The sequence below is a fragment of the Agelaius phoeniceus genome, chromosome 5 (assembly GCF_051311805.1).
Source record: "Agelaius phoeniceus isolate bAgePho1 chromosome 5, bAgePho1.hap1, whole genome shotgun sequence".
Taxonomy (NCBI): Eukaryota; Metazoa; Chordata; class Aves; order Passeriformes; family Icteridae; genus Agelaius; species Agelaius phoeniceus.
In genome coordinates, this window is record NC_135269.1 from 17,013,238 (window position 1) to 17,029,779 (window position 16,542).

Genomic DNA, 16,542 nt, shown 5'->3' on the forward strand with positions numbered 1-16,542 from the left:
CCCTGCAAAGATTTCTGTAAGATTGACTTAGAACTGCAACAACTTCTAGCCTTTAAAAGACTCATCTAAACTTTATACAGATCCAAACACTGCTGCTCTGGACACTGCCTGAAAAGAGTAATCATTCTCATTTGTAGTAAAACGCTCACTGTCCTGGAAGATACCAACTTTTCCCATCTCTGGTTTTATGGCTTTTTTTTTAGATTTACTGAGGTAAAGAGAAAACCAAAATGAGGCCACTGTCCTTTGACGTGTGGTTTGTCACATGTGACCAGATGAAACTGAGCTCCCTAAATGCTCTGTGATCTGCTTTTGGCAACAGGAGGCCTTCCCCTTGCTTAGAGGATGCCAGTGCTTTGTGCTTAGCCACGAGGCCTGAATGTGAATTTTTGCTATTAATTTTCATGCTCAGCCCTGAAGCCAGTTTCATACCTTTGATCTCTGCTTCCTGATTTCCCCAGAAGCTGAGGGGAAGTGGGTCATTGAAGCCAGGGTTTTCTTTCTGGGCTGTTTTTGGTGGCTGGGCTTCCTGTTTTCCCACTGTGCCAGATGTGTTCATGTATTTTGAGTTGTTTTGCATTTTTTCTACTACTGTACAGTGGTGACTGTGGGGTCGTTATGCCCTTGAACTCTGAATTTTTGCAGCTATGAGTGCATGTGTCTGAACATTTGGCCCAGTTCAAAAGTGCCTTAGATGAGTGCAGACGTGCAGGAAATGTCAGGCACAGTTGTGAGGACATCAGAATATCATATTAAATTTTTAAAACCACGCTACTAGCCCTAAATATTATAGAAGGCCATAGAAAAACAGCTTTTTATGAGTCCAAATGTAATATTGAGCTGTATGAAGTGCAAGCACAGGAAGGAAGAAATGGGTAGAGTGTGAGACTAGACACATCGAGGTTAAGCATCTTTTCATGCATAGGAGATGCTCTTGTCTGCTTCCCACCAAGCACCAATGTGCCTGTGTCAGGCTGTTAAAATTTTGAGACATTCAGGTTATTGAATATTTCCTGCTTCTGCATTTTTATGAAGGAGAAATCACGAAGAACTGGAGAGAGCTGATGTTCCGTGAGCAGAGTCAGAAACTATTTCTGCACCTGCATCGTTTCAATAAGCAATGTGGTGTTTCCTCTGTAAAAGTTAAAAAGAAAAAAATCTGTGCTGAAAGCTTTTCCAGGTTTCTAATTAAGACATAATCAAGGAATGAAGAAAGCCTTGGGATTTTTTTTCATTGCAGTACTTTACAGTCTTGAACAGCTGTTGGAAAAAAACACCTAGATTTTTTTTTCCTTTGCAAACTCATTATTTTTAGTGGAGCTAAAGTTGTAGTCTGAATAGTAGAGAAGTTAGAATGTTTTTTGGGATATTTTTCTTTGATTTGGGTACTAAACTGTGAAAATAATAAAATAATTATGGCTAGACCTGTTTAATTTGTCTTTTTTGTAGTTTTTTTACTTAAAGTTTTTCAGTTCTAAATTTTTGTGAAACATTTAATTAGCACATAGTCTATATATTTTCCTTTTTTAAGACCCTCTGCTGTGTATCTGCACTCTTGGAAATGGGATATTGGGTCTTACATTTTAGTCTTTTATTTATAATTCCTTGGCATTTTCTAGATTCTGACTTCAATACCATTCAGCACAGGACAAACAAAATAAAATGTTTATTAATGGTTTCAAATAGTTTAGCATCCTGAGTCTTCCTTTAGCAAAGCTTTTGAGGACTTCTTGAAATCCAACCTCAGGTCTGTAATGGGATCTGATTATATTAAATATCTTCTGCTGAGCTTCAGATAATTTTTGAAAGCCTGTTCTGTAAATCTCACAGAAGACCTAAACCTTTTCTGATTTTGATTTCTTCCGTTGATTTTTTTATGGATGTCAGTGTTTCAAGCTTGTATAATTATGGAATTAGGCAGTCACCTTTAAAAAAATCTCTTTCTAGATGATGTCTTGTTATCTAGGACTGATTTTTCTGTATAACTGGTGAAGTTTTTGAGGTGAAAGATAGTATTGTGCTTCTCATTGGCTTCCAGCTGTGGTGATCTTTTTCTGACTTGTCCCTGGGGGAGCAATGGGGGGATGATGTTGCTGCTGCAGAGCTCATCCTTGTGTATCCATATGTCCTCACTCACCTCCTCTCTTGTACCTGTGTGAGAGAAGACCACTTCTGACAAAAGATAATGATATTGAATAGTGAATAACTTAACAGAAAACTTTTATTTTCAAAGGCAGATCTTTGGAAGAGTAATTTTTATTATTGAGGTTTTAATCATTCTGGACAGTTTAGAGGGCAAAGGTGATTTACCTAGGTGAGCATTGATGCTGATCCTTGTTTTCTATGGAATAAGCACTTGCCAAATCACTCAGCCAAAGCTTGCTTGCCAATTACACATTGCCGCTATTTTTAGAGCTGACTTTCAGCTCTGTATTTTCAGCATGCTTTGGAAGTACTAGAGACATGGATTAGAGGTACATGAAGCATTAGTATTTCATGTTTGGTTTGTAAACCTTTTCATGGTCACTTAGCCTAGCCAGATTTATTTGAGGTTTTTAGGCTGAATGAACATCAGCAGCCAGGCTGAATGTCCTTGTGCCCAGCATATTCAAATGCTCTTTTTCCCTAGGAGTCCCAGGGTGGCTGTTTTCCCCTGCAAGCCTGCATATATTTTGTTTATTTGCTTTTGTTTCACAATCTCTTGTATAATAAAACCCCAGAACCTTCTTAGCCATCACAATTGCCAAGAAGAGGCAGAAATATGGGGTCTAATCAGAAGTGAATTAAAAGAATCTGCAACTTTGTATGAATGCAAACTAAAGATTACAGAATCTTTAAATTAAGCTTATTGTTTTGGGTGGTTCTAGTCAATGGATTTTTCACATCTGTGATTGGCAATACTCCTATCTTACAGAACCTAGGAAGTAGCAGGAGCTAACATTGTGTCTCTTCCCACAGAACTGTGCTATTTTTGTGAAAATAATTTAAATTTCCGAGTAGTAAATTGGAGGAGAATGTTGCTACCAGCTTCAAACAGTCAAGGCTTGTTTTCCTGTAACTGTTCAGAAATAATTGTCTTTGGCACCTGGGAGATTTAGCTCAGTTCCTTTTCTTTTTAAAGATTCTTTATGCTCATTCCAGTTTTACAGATGACTGAATTATTTTCATAGTTATGGTAGTCAGCATATGGGAACTGTTAAGATGGTAAAATTATTATCAGACCTATTTGACCAAGATTTTAATTGGACTTTTGTATTCCACAATAGCTGAGGATAAAATGCCTTGTCCTGTTGTCAAGACCTGAATTAAAAACAATAAGGGACAATCAGATGCTTTTATTCTATTTTATTTTTTTCATTCAGGTCTCATCCCTGTAAATTGGAAATACATAAATATGCTTGCAGTTCATCTATTTTATAGTCCTAATTACTGCCTTGAATGAAAGGAATGTATTTTGGTTGATTTTAAACATTTGCCTCCTTTTTCTGTGCTTGCAGGTTCTAATTGACTGGATTAATGATGTGTTGGTGGAGGAGAGAATCATTGTCAAACAGCTTGAAGAGGACCTGTATGATGGGCAGGTGCTGCAAAAGCTGCTGGGTGAGTCCCTATCAGAGAAGGTGACACCAAAGACTGGGAGGGCCCAAAATTGACCTCTCCCAAAGCTGCAGACTGTGCAGTAACTCAACATCTCAGGGAGATGGTTGATGTCACTGAAAGCTGCCTCAGCTTCTCCTTCTGTTCTCCTCAGGCTGTCTGCTGAGAGGGGAGGAAATCCAGGTAATTCCTAGGTATCTGTTTCATGGACTGACTGTAGTCCAGGCAGCTGAAGTGTGGGGTAGAAAAGGAGTGAAGAGGTTTGTGTTTGTGGGGCCAAGCAGAAGCCATGTGGTCAAAAATTTTGTCAGTGTATTTTGCTTTTGAAAGCTTCTGGGCTGAGAGCTGTTTTGAGGTCCTGATTAAAAGTATTACTTTTGGGGGTGAAAAAAGAAAAAGAGAATGAATGACAACAGACATGTGCTCAAAATGTGCACCTCTGTGTGAATGACACATGAGGGGATACACTCTCTTAAGAATTTGGGATTTTGCAGCCCCCTTCCATCTTTGCAATGTGTATGTTGATGCAGCAAGCACAGTGGAGAAGACTCAGGATAATCCAGTGATTTATGCGGATGCTTTTAGAAAACAAAAAAGCTTGAGGCTTCCAGTTCCGTATAAATACACACTTTTTCTTAGCCAGACTGCTCTCAGCTCACTTCTGATGTGTTTTCAGGAGTGGGCTGGGCTGTGGGATGTGTGTGTGTCACAGTGGGGCAGGAGGACCTAGTGCTGCTGGTTCCACTGGCTGCTGAATATTTTGCACAGGTCCCTTACATGAGAGGTGTTCTGATGTACATCCACAAGCTTTTAAAATTAGTTAATGACAATTAGCTTTGTGTGCAGTTGAAACTCCTCAAAAACAATAACTTGAGGAATGAAGCAAGAGTACTTTGAACACTTCTAACACAGGGTTAGCCTGCAGCCAGGAGCCTCCAAATGTTGTACGGATCAGCACTGTACAGGCAGTTTTAACTGGGGAATATTTGCTTGAATCCAGTTGTTCTTCGTAACTCTGCGGAGCTGGGGAAGGGTCTAGAGCACCAAGAGGGGCTGAGGGACCTGGGGGGCTGAGGGACCTGGGGGGCTCAGCCTGGAGAAAAGGAGGCTCAAGAGGGACCTTCTGGCTCTGCACAACTCCCTGGCAGGAGGGGGCAGCCAGGGAGGGTTGGGTTCTGCTCCCAGGTAACAGGATGAAACAGTCTCAAGCTGTGCCAGGGGAGGTTCAAGTTGGATATTGGCAAAATTTTTGCACTGAAAGGGTGGTTAAGTCTTGGCACAGGCTACCCAGGATGGTGTTGGAGTCACCATCCCTGGAGGTGTTCAGAAATCATGCAGGTCTTGCACTTGGGGATGTGGTTTAGTGGTGGACTTGGCAGTGCTGGGTTAGTGCTGGGACTCAGTGATCTGAAGGTTTTTTCTAGCCTTCCAAATGCTTCTATGTTTCTCTGTGTAGATCAGTCAGACTTAGCATATCTGACAGGAGGAAAGATGGACTTGGACATCTTGCAGCCTGAGATCTTTTACTGCACCAGCTTTTACTCATTTCCTGCATTTTGGGCCCCTGACTGGAGAGCAGATGCATCTCCTCTGACTGGAGCTACCGCAGCTCTGCCCCAGTCTTGTTCTGTTCTTCAGCAGTGTCTTTGTTCCTTCCTTCACCTTCCCTCACCTTCCTGGAAAAACTAACAAGATGTGGTCATTAAACTTCAAGTAGTAGTTAACCATTCCTTTTAAGTGAGAGGCGTTTTGTCTTGATAGCCAGGCCCCCAATAAAGGATGAAAGACAACAGCTTGTCACTGGGCTTATGCTGAAGGGATTTGAAGTTAGATATTAGTAAATGACTGATGGAGGTGGAGCTCCTTGTTTAGTTAATTTTATCAAGGTGCAAGCAGTGCCACTCAGAGAAGCTGGAATGGCTTGGTACACATGATATTGGTGTGAAAGGAAATAAATTTGTTTGCTGACTGATAGGTAACCTGGGCTGAGAATAGGCAGAAGCCCTAACATATGAATGAAAAATTATTTTGCTTGTTTTCATAATCTTGATAAAAAATATTGATTAAAAAATCCCTATTTTAGATTGCTAGAAACATTTAAGAAGTTCAAAGTATTTGTTAGTTGATAACCTCCAAGTCTTTTCTCTTTGGGTTACTAGAGTACTTTTTGTATTGCTGCCACTTTAAAAAAAAAAAGAAAAAAGATATCTTCAGCTAGATAAAACATCCAGAAGAAGCATGCTCTTAAACTTGAGAGCAGAAATATCTCTATTATTGGAAAAAGAGGAATTTTGATGACTCTGAAACATTTCTGAAAGAGTCATCAGAGTCTTTAGAATCTCATTTTGTGAAAACAGTTTTGATGAAGTATGTTTTTTGTTTTAGAGAGTGGAATAGTATATCATTAGAATATGGCCAACGACTCCTGACATCCTGGACAGATCAGCACAGTGAGTTTGGCCACATTTTTTATGGGTGTGGAGCAAGAACAGAGATGAGCTGTTCCCATTGCTCTGGTGGCTGGAGGACTCTACCCCACCTTCATCAGCTCCCTGGTTTTTCTTTTTTTTTAGAATTTTAGCTTCTCTCTCTTTTGCAAGGGCCACAACACAGAGAAAGAGAAGAACAAGTTATCTGTGACTTTGGCCACAAATAGTTATATTACATAAGCAGAACTGAAATTTTAGTAATGGAATTTTACACATTTTCCTGTTATATTTCATTTTGGAAGTAATCAACTGTGATGTGACAATGTCAACAACATGACAAGATTATACCAACTTTTTAAATTAGTTTCACTGATCTAATCCTGGTATGAGTCTTGAGGGTTTGAGGATGCAAAATGTGCTTTAGCTTAAATTCATACCTTCAGCTAACTTGAAATTAAGCTTGTCAAGCTGAAGTAAATGTTCATACAAAATATTTCCCATTTATTGTCCTAAACTAGCTTTAAAAAAGTCCTTTATACCTGTGCAGATTCCTCGTGCAGTGAAGGCTGTGTTGTGCCAAATGCTTTTCTGCAGTGAAAGAAAATGGGAGGTATAATTAATATTGCTGTTAGCTTGATGTCTAGCTGAAAGTTGTTACATATTTTGATATCTGATTGATGAGCATGTTCGGCCAGACTTTACCAGTTTTGTCACATTTTTATTGGAACTGACATATTTTGGTGAAAGTTTTACTTTCAGCTATTTTTCCATCCAAGGAAAATAATTATCTTAGAAAAGTTCTAGTGGACTCCAGTGGTCTGTGCTTATCTCCACACAGTTTAATCTGGTTTTGTCTGCCCTTTTTATTTATTTATTTTGTTTGTTTTTCAAATGCAGAAAAATTGGCTGACCGTAAACTGAATGTGGCGGAGGTGACACAATCTGAAATTGGTCAGAAGCAGAAGTTGCAGACGGTCTTGGAAGCTGTCCATGATTTACTCCGACCCCATGGCTGGACAATCAAGTGGAATGTCGACTGTAAGGACTTTTATTATATTTTCTGTCTCAGTAAGTGTGTTATCACTTAGGAAGTCTGCTAAGATCATTTTTCCCCAGTATCCTCCAGTGCAGTGGAAAGCAAGCGGTTGGGTCTGCCTGTCTGTGATCAGAGAGGGTCGGGACTTGTAAGTTATGCTTAAAGGAAGGGCTGAATGTAGGCTTTGCTACCTAATTCAGGAAAAAGGAGGAAGGATAAAAAGACTGTGTTGACCAAAAGCATTTTTCACAGCCTTTTTCCCCCAGAGCTGTTTGTTTAAAGTAACACCTCAGTGTCCTTTCACTTGCTTCATTTCCCTTGTTCCCTGCAGCCATCCATGGCAAGAATTTGATTTCCATCTTGCACCTTCTGGTGGCTTTGGCCATGCATTTCCGAGCTCCCATCCGGCTGCCTGAGCACGTGTCTGTGCAGGTGGTGGTTGTACGGGTGAGTATCAGCTCCTGGGAGGAGCAGAGGGGATTCTGCAGGGCTGGGCTGCTCCCACCCATTGCCTTCCATCTCTTGTCATTTAGAAAATGTGTGGTCCCACTTGTTTGGTGAGTCCCATGCTTGGGAATGCATTTTTGGGTTCCATGTGCTTAAATGAGACCCCAAGGACAGCACATCTTTAGTAGGTTTGGGGCCACCCTTTGCTATTTCAATAGCATGCTCAAACATGCAATGGGATTTTGTATAAGGGAGCATTGGGCTTGTAATTTCCATCACTCTGGTACAGTTTTTTTTGCCATGCATTTTTTGCAGGGAAGCCATTGAAACCTAAACAGCACAGGAAGGAGCATCAGCACATAAAATCTCCCCAGTCTGGAATGCCTGTTAGCAGTGTGGTTTTTCCCCAATGACTTCATGTGCAGACTTAGACACATTGTTTTCCTTGGCAGGCCTGATAGACTTTCATCATTTCTTTCACAATCCTGTGATTTTGTTAGCTTTCCTTAGATATGGGGGAGAGATCTGAACTAAGGAACCCTGACTGCTTCCCTCCTGCCCTAGATACTGCTCTGGTTATTCCTTTCTCTGCTTTGTGTCAACCTTTCCCTCTACAAAGGCTCTACTTTCAAGCATCTGTACTGCTTCTTTTTCCTTGCCTTCTATCCCAGTGAAAGTTTCCCATGGGAACCCAATTTTTCTCCCAGCTGCTGAACCCCAGGCAGATGTGTTCTGGCTGGCACTCTGCTCTACAAGTGCCTGTTTGCTGTGGCACTCACTCTGCAATTTACTGTTCCAGCTGTGAGTTTCCTTTCAAGAATGAAGAAGATAAAGTGATCCCACACCCTGTTTTGCAAACTTGGATCCCCTTACAAGATGCAGGGTGGTAGATTAGATGAGCTTCATTTTGCTTTATATTTAAGTGTTTCCATGTTGCCTGCCTGGATGCACTAGACATGTAGGATGTGAGGTAAATGAGAAATTGATGGATGTTCCCTGGTTCATAATAAATGTGTGTATTATCTATAGGAGGTGATTTTGAATTTAAGAACAGTGAGATAGTTATAAAGTAACATGAATGTAAATAGGAGACTGATTTATTTTAAGATTTCTTTTGTCTGTCTTGGAAAGATAAGGAGGAGCATATAAGCTGGTCAGCAGCTCTCTCACATCCTGATGTGAAAAACCTCCTTCTGCCCAGTACAGTGAAGTGTCTTCTATAACTACTAAGGCAGAAAAAAATATGAGGTAGAGAGATAAAGCCTCCCTTTCCTTGTCCTTAGTTCAAGCTACAGAACCATCCACCTCTACAGCAGAAAGAAGGCTGTGGAGAAGGTTTTCACTTCTTTTCCTGTTGGAGGGATATAGAGGAGACTCCATCTGGTTCACCAGAGTCCCTGGATCTTGAGACTAGATGACATAAAGGCTGCCAAGAAACTAGGCAGGAGAGAGAGCAACACCTGTGTCCCCAAGGAGTCAGGTATAGTGGGGGTTAAGTCAAATCCTAGAGGCCCTTGCTCTTGGATCTAGAGCCTGGAGTCCTGGCAATGGGCATGGGCACAGCTGGCCCTGTGCAAGAGGAGGCTTCTCTCAGCCCCTAACCCAGTGCTAGGAAAAGCTTGCAACTCTTCATCTTTGTTTATTTAAACGGAAAACAAGGGGTGGTATGAAACAGAGCATGTTCATTCTGGAAAAAAACCTTCTGCCTTCTGGTTTGGTAAACTGAATTTTTGTAGTTCAGCATCCATAATCTAGTCTAAAAATACATGCTGGTTCAGTAACACAGATCTCTTTAAATGAACTTTGTTTGGCCTCTATTATTCTAATGACAAACAGAATGGTGATGAGGTGAATATTGTTCCTAATCCAAACTACTAAGAAAACTACTATTAAGAAGATTATTGCCCCTATTACCAATCTGTTTTGAAGTGATCTCTTGTTACATATCCCAACAATGAACAGGGTTCTGTCAAACTAGATCACAGTTAACATAAGGTGTTAACTGAGAGGTTTTCATTTAAATGGCTCTTTTTGCTTGGATATACATTTGAGGGGTTAAATAAACAGTTTAAGTGACTTCTGTGCAAGTCTTTCAGAACTGACCCTGCAGCAAAAAAGCCATGCAAGATGCTGTGGGAGTATGGTGCAGGAACACACCCACACTGAAATTTTCAAAACTAGCTAAGTCTCATTTTCATGGGTGACTTTGATTATCTTTATCCACTTGTTGAGCTGTCCTCACACTGTGCAGATCCCTGAGGTGCTTCTTCCCCAAAAGGACTGTGCTTACACCATGAAAATAAAGTGGTTTAGCAAGTGACTGCTCAGCCAAGATGTGTGCATTTCCACAGCCCATCCCAGAGCAATGCAGAACACCTTATGAGCTTGTGTAAGTGCTATGGGCTCTTTTTTACTCTTACCTTCAGTGTCCTAATGCGCAAAGAGAGATAATATTATGACAGCACTGTGCAACACGGAAGGTGTTTATCCAGATCTCCACAGTTCCATGGTAATTCTGCCCTTTCATTAAATCCTTCTCTTCCTTTAGCATCTTGAGGTGACAGACTGAGACTTTCTTAAGGTGTTGCAGATGTTTTTTAATTAAAATAATTGATTTAGAGTCTGAGAAATATCTGTAGCTCAATCTGGGTCTGTCAAACAATGCACTATCCTTTTTTGGTCCTGCACTGTTAGTTTGCTCAGAAACCCACGAGCATTTTGGAGATGGCTTTCTGTTTTACCTTCCTTGGCAGGAAGAACTTTTAGCTAGCTATCTGTCTTTCCATATTATGTGGAACAACTACAAGACCAACCCAGCAGAAAACCACTTAGCTTTTTATTATTTCATAATGGCCTCCGTGACATAGCCCCTCTGAAGAGCAGAGTTCCTGAAACAGTTACTTGGAAGTAACTTGAAAACCTTTTTGAAATCAACCTCCAGAATTAGTTTTCTTGCTGGTTTCTTTGTGTGAAGTAGGAAACTGGGGAATCATGGCAATGTATGCCCAAGTTATTCAAGAAGGGTCCTGGCAGAGCAAGGGTTCACGTGGGCCTTCTAGTTAAATTCTGTGAGCAGCTACTCTAAGTGCTGAGTTAAGAGTCTAGGGTGATACATGCTTTAATGCTGGTGGCACTCAACACATGCCTGTCATTCCAACTCTCCTCAGTGAGGGCAGGGAGGAGAGAAACTGTTGGTTTTGGTGATGCTTCCAGTGAGGACTGAAAACACTGAGATTTACCAGCTGACTCGACTGCCTGCTATTCTAAATGTAAGCTTGCATGGTGAAGAAATACCCTAATTCAGGAAAACCAAAAAAGTTCTCAGAATTAAGTGGAAAAATTGTCCTTAAGGCTCACTTTATTGGTTATTTTTGCAAGGTTCAGGAATTGTCGTCTTTTATGCTTAGCTCGTGTCAGCCTCATTCTTAAAATTGCAGCATGTCCCACCTTGGTGCTGCTGGGAGATCTGGGGTATTTTTACAGTAATTCCCTTTTAGTGTGAGTTTCAGACTGAAAGGTCAGAGCCAGGGCAGGATGAAGAATAAATGTGTCTGGTGCCAATGGTGGAAGGAATCAACATTTTATCAAGGAATGACATTTGCTTTTGGATTGCAAGGTCAGGAGACCTAGGCTTGCTGTGAGAGAAGCATGCTGGGCTGCCTGGGAGGAGGAGCAGTGCTTCCTTTTCTACCAGCTGGGGAGCCAGTGCTGGAAACCATTCCTCTTTCTTATCAGGCATTTGGAGGCATTACTCACGAGTCATCACTTACTGAGGTTTTGTTCACAGGTTACACCATCTTCTCCCTGGGATTCAGGGTGCCTGGAAGGTCCTGAGCCCTGTGTTAATAAAGCAGAGACATGGTGGGATGGAATAAAGGCAGCATTGTTTTGTATGCAGGAAAACACTGCCCTGTCAGATGCCTCCTCATTTTTCCATCCATGCTGTCATGCTGGCTTTTCCCCCAAAGCTCCTGGCGCTGTTCCCATGGCTCCCTTGGGGGAGCAGGATGAGATAGGAGTGTGATAGGGAAGTGAGGGCTGTGAAGACGTGGCCAGCTGGCAGCACAAAGCCCAGGGCCCTGGCAGGCATGGAGCTGTTACAGCTCCCCCCCTGCCTCCAGCCAGGCTCCCTCCCTTCCAGCAGCTCTGCCTGCCTTCATTACTTCAGTAGGGAGTGGAGGGGCAGGAGCTCTTCTTACAGGTTTTTAGATTTCAATTCTCATTTCTCAAACTGCTTCTGGGGAAGGATGTGTTTCTCCTCAAAGCTGTTCTCCCTAATAAGTTCTTGCTTGAGGTTTGACTGAGATGGTAAAGATGTAGAGAGCTTGTGCCTGGGGGGGGCTGTTTCCCTTAACCCTCCCCTAAGTCATGCTGACAGACCTGGTTCCTAGATGGCTGCTGAGATTTGAGCTCTTTCTGTCAGCTTTTTGAGCACGCAGAAGGGGGGAAAGAAATTCCTCTATTCATGCATAGTTTTGAAAGGAACCCGGAGATGCTAAGCGAGTTTTTTCACTCAGGTGAAAGCGCTTCCACCCTTTGAGGTATTTTGAAACTGTCTCAACACATGCTATTTCTCTTGGGTAGAGACTCCTTATTCATGTAGAAAATTGTGCCAAGGAGAGACAACCTGGTATCAGGGAAGTGCTGTTCATTGTGAAATCATTAGCTGAGGTTTTTGTGCTCCCTGTGTTTCCTTGGAGGATGTGTGTGTCCCTGTCAGGTGTGTGGCAGAGGCCCCAGTGGCATGCCTGCTCTAGCAGAGCTGTGCAGCACTCTGGAGCCCTGGCCTTGGAACAGCCATCCGTGTCATTTCCGTCCCAGAAGAGTCAGGCTGCCAGATGTGCCTAGCTGCTGGCAGGCACTGTGACATGACCAGCTGCCCTGTGGGGATCTAAGGTGGGGCTGACAATCTCCAAACTATTCCAGGCATGATGTTGACTGTGGTCTGAGGAGGAGGATTGCCAGTGAGGCAGTTAGCTGCAAATACACATTTCCCAAACATCCCTGTGGCTGTCAGCCTGATCAATGCCACTGTTCTGGGCGTGAATCATCCTGTGTCAGCTGTTTCACCTCTGCCTCTGTGAAACTTAGTGAATTCATCCAGTTCTGTTCTCTGGTGCTCTGAAAGATGCTGAATGAGCCCCTGATGAGCTTCTCCTTTGCTAATTCCATCTTCCTTTCCAGAAACGTGAAGGCCTCCTTCAAACCACTCATGTTTCAGAGGAGCTGACGACCACGACAGAGTAAGCACAAAACACTTCTGTGCAGGATGTGAGACCATTTCTAAGCATGAGGGAGAAGTTTAATCATCCCCCGTCCTTGCTAAATTAATGAAATCCTTTCACGTGGTGTTTTTTTAACTACATGGAGATGACTTGGTCTCTGAAAATATGCTACAATGGAGAAGTGTCCTCTGGAAATTCTTGTGTCTTAGAAGCTTTTAACTGATAGTGAGCCTTTTTCCCCCCCGCCTACTGAATGTAGCTATGTATATGCTTTCTGCTTAGTGCTATTTTCTCTATTAAGTGAAGGGCTAATGTAGATATTTTGGGGGAGAATTAGTTTGAAAAAAGGCAATTCTTTGACATAGCTCTCTAAACTGAAGTGATACAGTTAAAACTGTAAGGAGAGAAGAGCTCAGCAAAAATAAATAAATAACCCTCTTCTCTCTCCAGTTTTTGTACCAGCTTACTTTGCTGTATGTTTTTACAGTACTTTTTGCAAAGAGAAGGCTAGACATACATTTTGGCTTCAACTGAAAGCTGAGGTTTCCTTCACATGGCCTGAAGGCAGCTTTTCTAAGAGGGGCTTACATGAGCCCTCCCTCAGTTTATCAGTGTATTGGCTCTCTGTAGAATTGGCTCAGCTTCCCATGGCTTTGAAGATAAAATGAAGCACCGTGTGGTGCTAAGTGGGGAAGATCTTTCAGATGGAAGTGCACAGAAATGAGATCATAATATCTCTGTGTGGACATTAAAGATCTCATAGTGGTTTTTGTAGGATCAGAGCTCTGGCTCAGGTTTGTGGGCCAAAATTCCTCCCCTCTCTCCTGTGCCCTTGAACAATGCAGTGAGCTTGTGCTCTCCTCCAGATGTGGTTTGCAAGATGTGATCTGCAGGCTGGGGCTTGGACATTTTTAGCAAGAAAGATGTTTGCAGATTTGCCTGTGTGTTTATATGTATGTTTTATGAAGCTAATTAATATTACACAGTATTAGGAGGTTACTGCTTAATGTGTTGCATATCCAGACACAAGTACACCTATGGAAAATGCAGTGATCAGCAGAATCCAACATTCACTGAATACTTTGCAATTCCTCTGTGCAAATCAGGGCCTGATTCTCAGCTGATAAACATCTGCATGTCTGATGTCACTGGCTATGTATGTATTTCATACATGGCAATTTTATTTACATAATATTCACATAGAATGTGTTTTCTTCAGAGAAAACAGGTTAAAGTGAGATAGACAGCTTTGCTTCTTGTAAGCTGTGTGGTTTAGATTATATTTGTGGAAATACACATACAAGCACTTTTAGTCATTCACCCTTCATCATCAAAAGTACGGATAAGAAGTCATATTTGTGTGCAAAATGTAATTAAGCATTTCCATTAATTTCAAATGGATTTCCCTGACTTCCCTGGTGCTCTGCTGGGGGCATTCCTGCAGCACATTGGGTCTGCTCTGTGATGTTCTCAGACCCCTGAGTTTGTACAGGTTGTTGGCCCTCTGCATATTGAAGGACAACTCCTTTTAGGGCCATTGTCTTGTCTTCCAAACTGATTATTCATGAACTAACTTCATGTTTTTGAATTCTCTGACTTGCAGGATGATGATGGGAAGATTTGGTAAGTAACAACTCTGAATTTTTTTTTCTGTTTGATTTGTGTCAGGCACAGAAATCTGGTCATTTTTTTCTTTCAGCAGACCAAGACAATGGGTTGAGCAATTCCATGAGGTTGGAATGTGTTGTGGGGGCAGGTTTTGTTACTCCATGCCGATATGGAGCATAACGGGTAGGACCAGATCTAATTCCTTTGCATGGAGAATCTTATCTCCTTTGTATTTTCTAGACTTTGAGGTTTAGGCCTTACCAACTGTACGTCTGGTCTTCTAAACAAAACCCATTTCTTTTGCTGTTGCTGCCAAGAGATTTCCCTTTTTGCATTTATTTTTTTTAGTAACATTAAGTCATTTCTCATTTTAAGATGTATGCTCCTGTAAAGGATGAAAAGAAGTAATTTATTTTCTTTATTTGCACATTATAATAAGTCAAAACTATCATTTCTTTTCTTGCAGCATAACTACATTAAATATTAATAAGGCATTGGAAAATAAGTAATGTCAGGGAGCTAAAGGGGATAAATAATGTATCTTCAGATACCAAAGGAACTTAGATAATAAATGTTTGATTATTTGACAGTAGAAAACTATTAAAATGTGTTCTGTAAATAAAAAGTATTTGATCATGGAAAAGCTGTTAAAAATTATGTTGAGAACAGATTTGATTAGATATAGGCAGTGCTTTGAAGGTAGAAACAATTTGAATCTTTATGCTGTCTGTAGGATTTGCTCTTCTTAACGCTGCTGAAACAGAATTCACTTGAGTTCAGTTCTAGGCTTTACTGATGTCAGGGGTATACTACCAGTAATTTTAAATTAAACTAATTAATGTCTGAATTTGACACTGAATGTGGATGCAACCATAGCTGTTTAAGTTAGGATTGGGATATAGTCAGAATTTGTGTTTCATTTTAATTTTTCTTTCATCCACGTATTTTGTGTACCAATTTTGAAAGGCAGAAAAGTGAAATCAGTGAATATCTTTGTTTTCAGTTACCTCTGAAATTCCCTGGGCAGTTTGCTCTTGCATATAGCCAGACACCAAAATAGGGTGCTTTTAGCTTGGGTCTCTGTTATGTGATTTTCTGAGAAAAACCTTTAGGTTTTGGACAGGAAACCTGCTTTCCACACTTGTGCTGTTGGAGGTGTTCTGATTTTAATTTTTTCCCCCCAAACCAGAGCGTGATGCCTTTGACACTCTTTTTGATCACGCACCAGACAAGCTCAGCGTAGTCAAAAAGGTAAAAAGTAAAATCCTAGCTTTATTTTCCACAATTTATTTATTGCAATTTTTTTGTGCTTTTGGAAAGATATTCAGAAACATCCAGCTAATAACAGAAGGGGACTTTGAAGTAGTGAAAGGGGTGTTTATCCCCAAGGATCGCTGTGTCAAAGCCAGGTGATGTTTTCCAAATATTAAAATGCAATTCACCCATAAAGAAGTTTGCTGAATATAAAGCTTTTACAAAAGAGCTGCTTTTGCCCAGGTGCTAAGCACTTATTCCTATGGTCCCTTGGTTTTTGTCCTTTAAGGCTGAGCATCATTGCACAGCATGTCCATCCAGATATATTTTTGGCATGACTTTGTGTTAGACAGAGCAGAGGGGTAATGTAGCTGTTTATCTCTCTCTGCCAGCTCTTGCTGCTTTGGGGCAATATATAAGAGACTCCATGTAGTTCCATCAGATAGTTCCAGCCTGGCTGTTAAGCTGCTTATTAGGAGAGCAATATGTGAAGATCAGTGTTGTAAGTTGTCCCTTCCCCTTGTGTGAAGTAAAAGATGTGTGCTTTTAAAATAATGCTTTGAAGTCTCAGGAAGATTTTTATCTTTCCAGCCTGAAATGTCTTTTAGAAAAGTCCTTTTAAGTGGATAAAGAACTAACTTAACTCTTTCCACACAATAAAAGTGGTAACGCTCTGCTATGTGTTCCTTCTGTAAGTGGTGTAAGTGGGCTGACAGATCTCTGTGCTTCAATCCATTAGCACAGGTCTGGTTCGTAAAGGCAGGATTTGCATCTGGAATAGAAATCCCAGACCTAGGCTACATCCTGGCTGTAATCCGTGTGCTGACTGCACACATCCCTCCAGGAACAGAGTTGTGTGCACACCACTGTGCTGTTGGCACCTTCAAGAACCTCAATAAATTAATGGGGACAGTAAATGCACCTACTGCCCACTTCATCTTCAGAC

At 41.3% G+C, this 16,542-nt stretch overlaps 1 protein-coding gene across 3 annotated transcripts in view; it reads left to right on the forward strand.

Moving 5' to 3' along the window:
* PARVB (parvin beta) overlaps window positions 1–16,542 on the forward strand; it is a 51,935-nt gene that overhangs the window by 25,129 nt on the left and 10,264 nt on the right. For all 3 annotated transcript variants that reach the window (XM_054631381.2, XM_054631382.2, XM_077178410.1), the window contains exons 4-9: window positions 3,498–3,600; window positions 6,924–7,064; window positions 7,394–7,509; window positions 12,694–12,752; window positions 14,338–14,357; window positions 15,532–15,593. In XM_054631381.2, coding sequence (XP_054487356.1) covers window positions 3,498–3,600; window positions 6,924–7,064; window positions 7,394–7,509; window positions 12,694–12,752; window positions 14,338–14,357; window positions 15,532–15,593 — 501 coding nt within the window. The remainder of the gene's footprint in view (window positions 1–3,497; window positions 3,601–6,923; window positions 7,065–7,393; window positions 7,510–12,693; window positions 12,753–14,337; window positions 14,358–15,531; window positions 15,594–16,542) is intronic.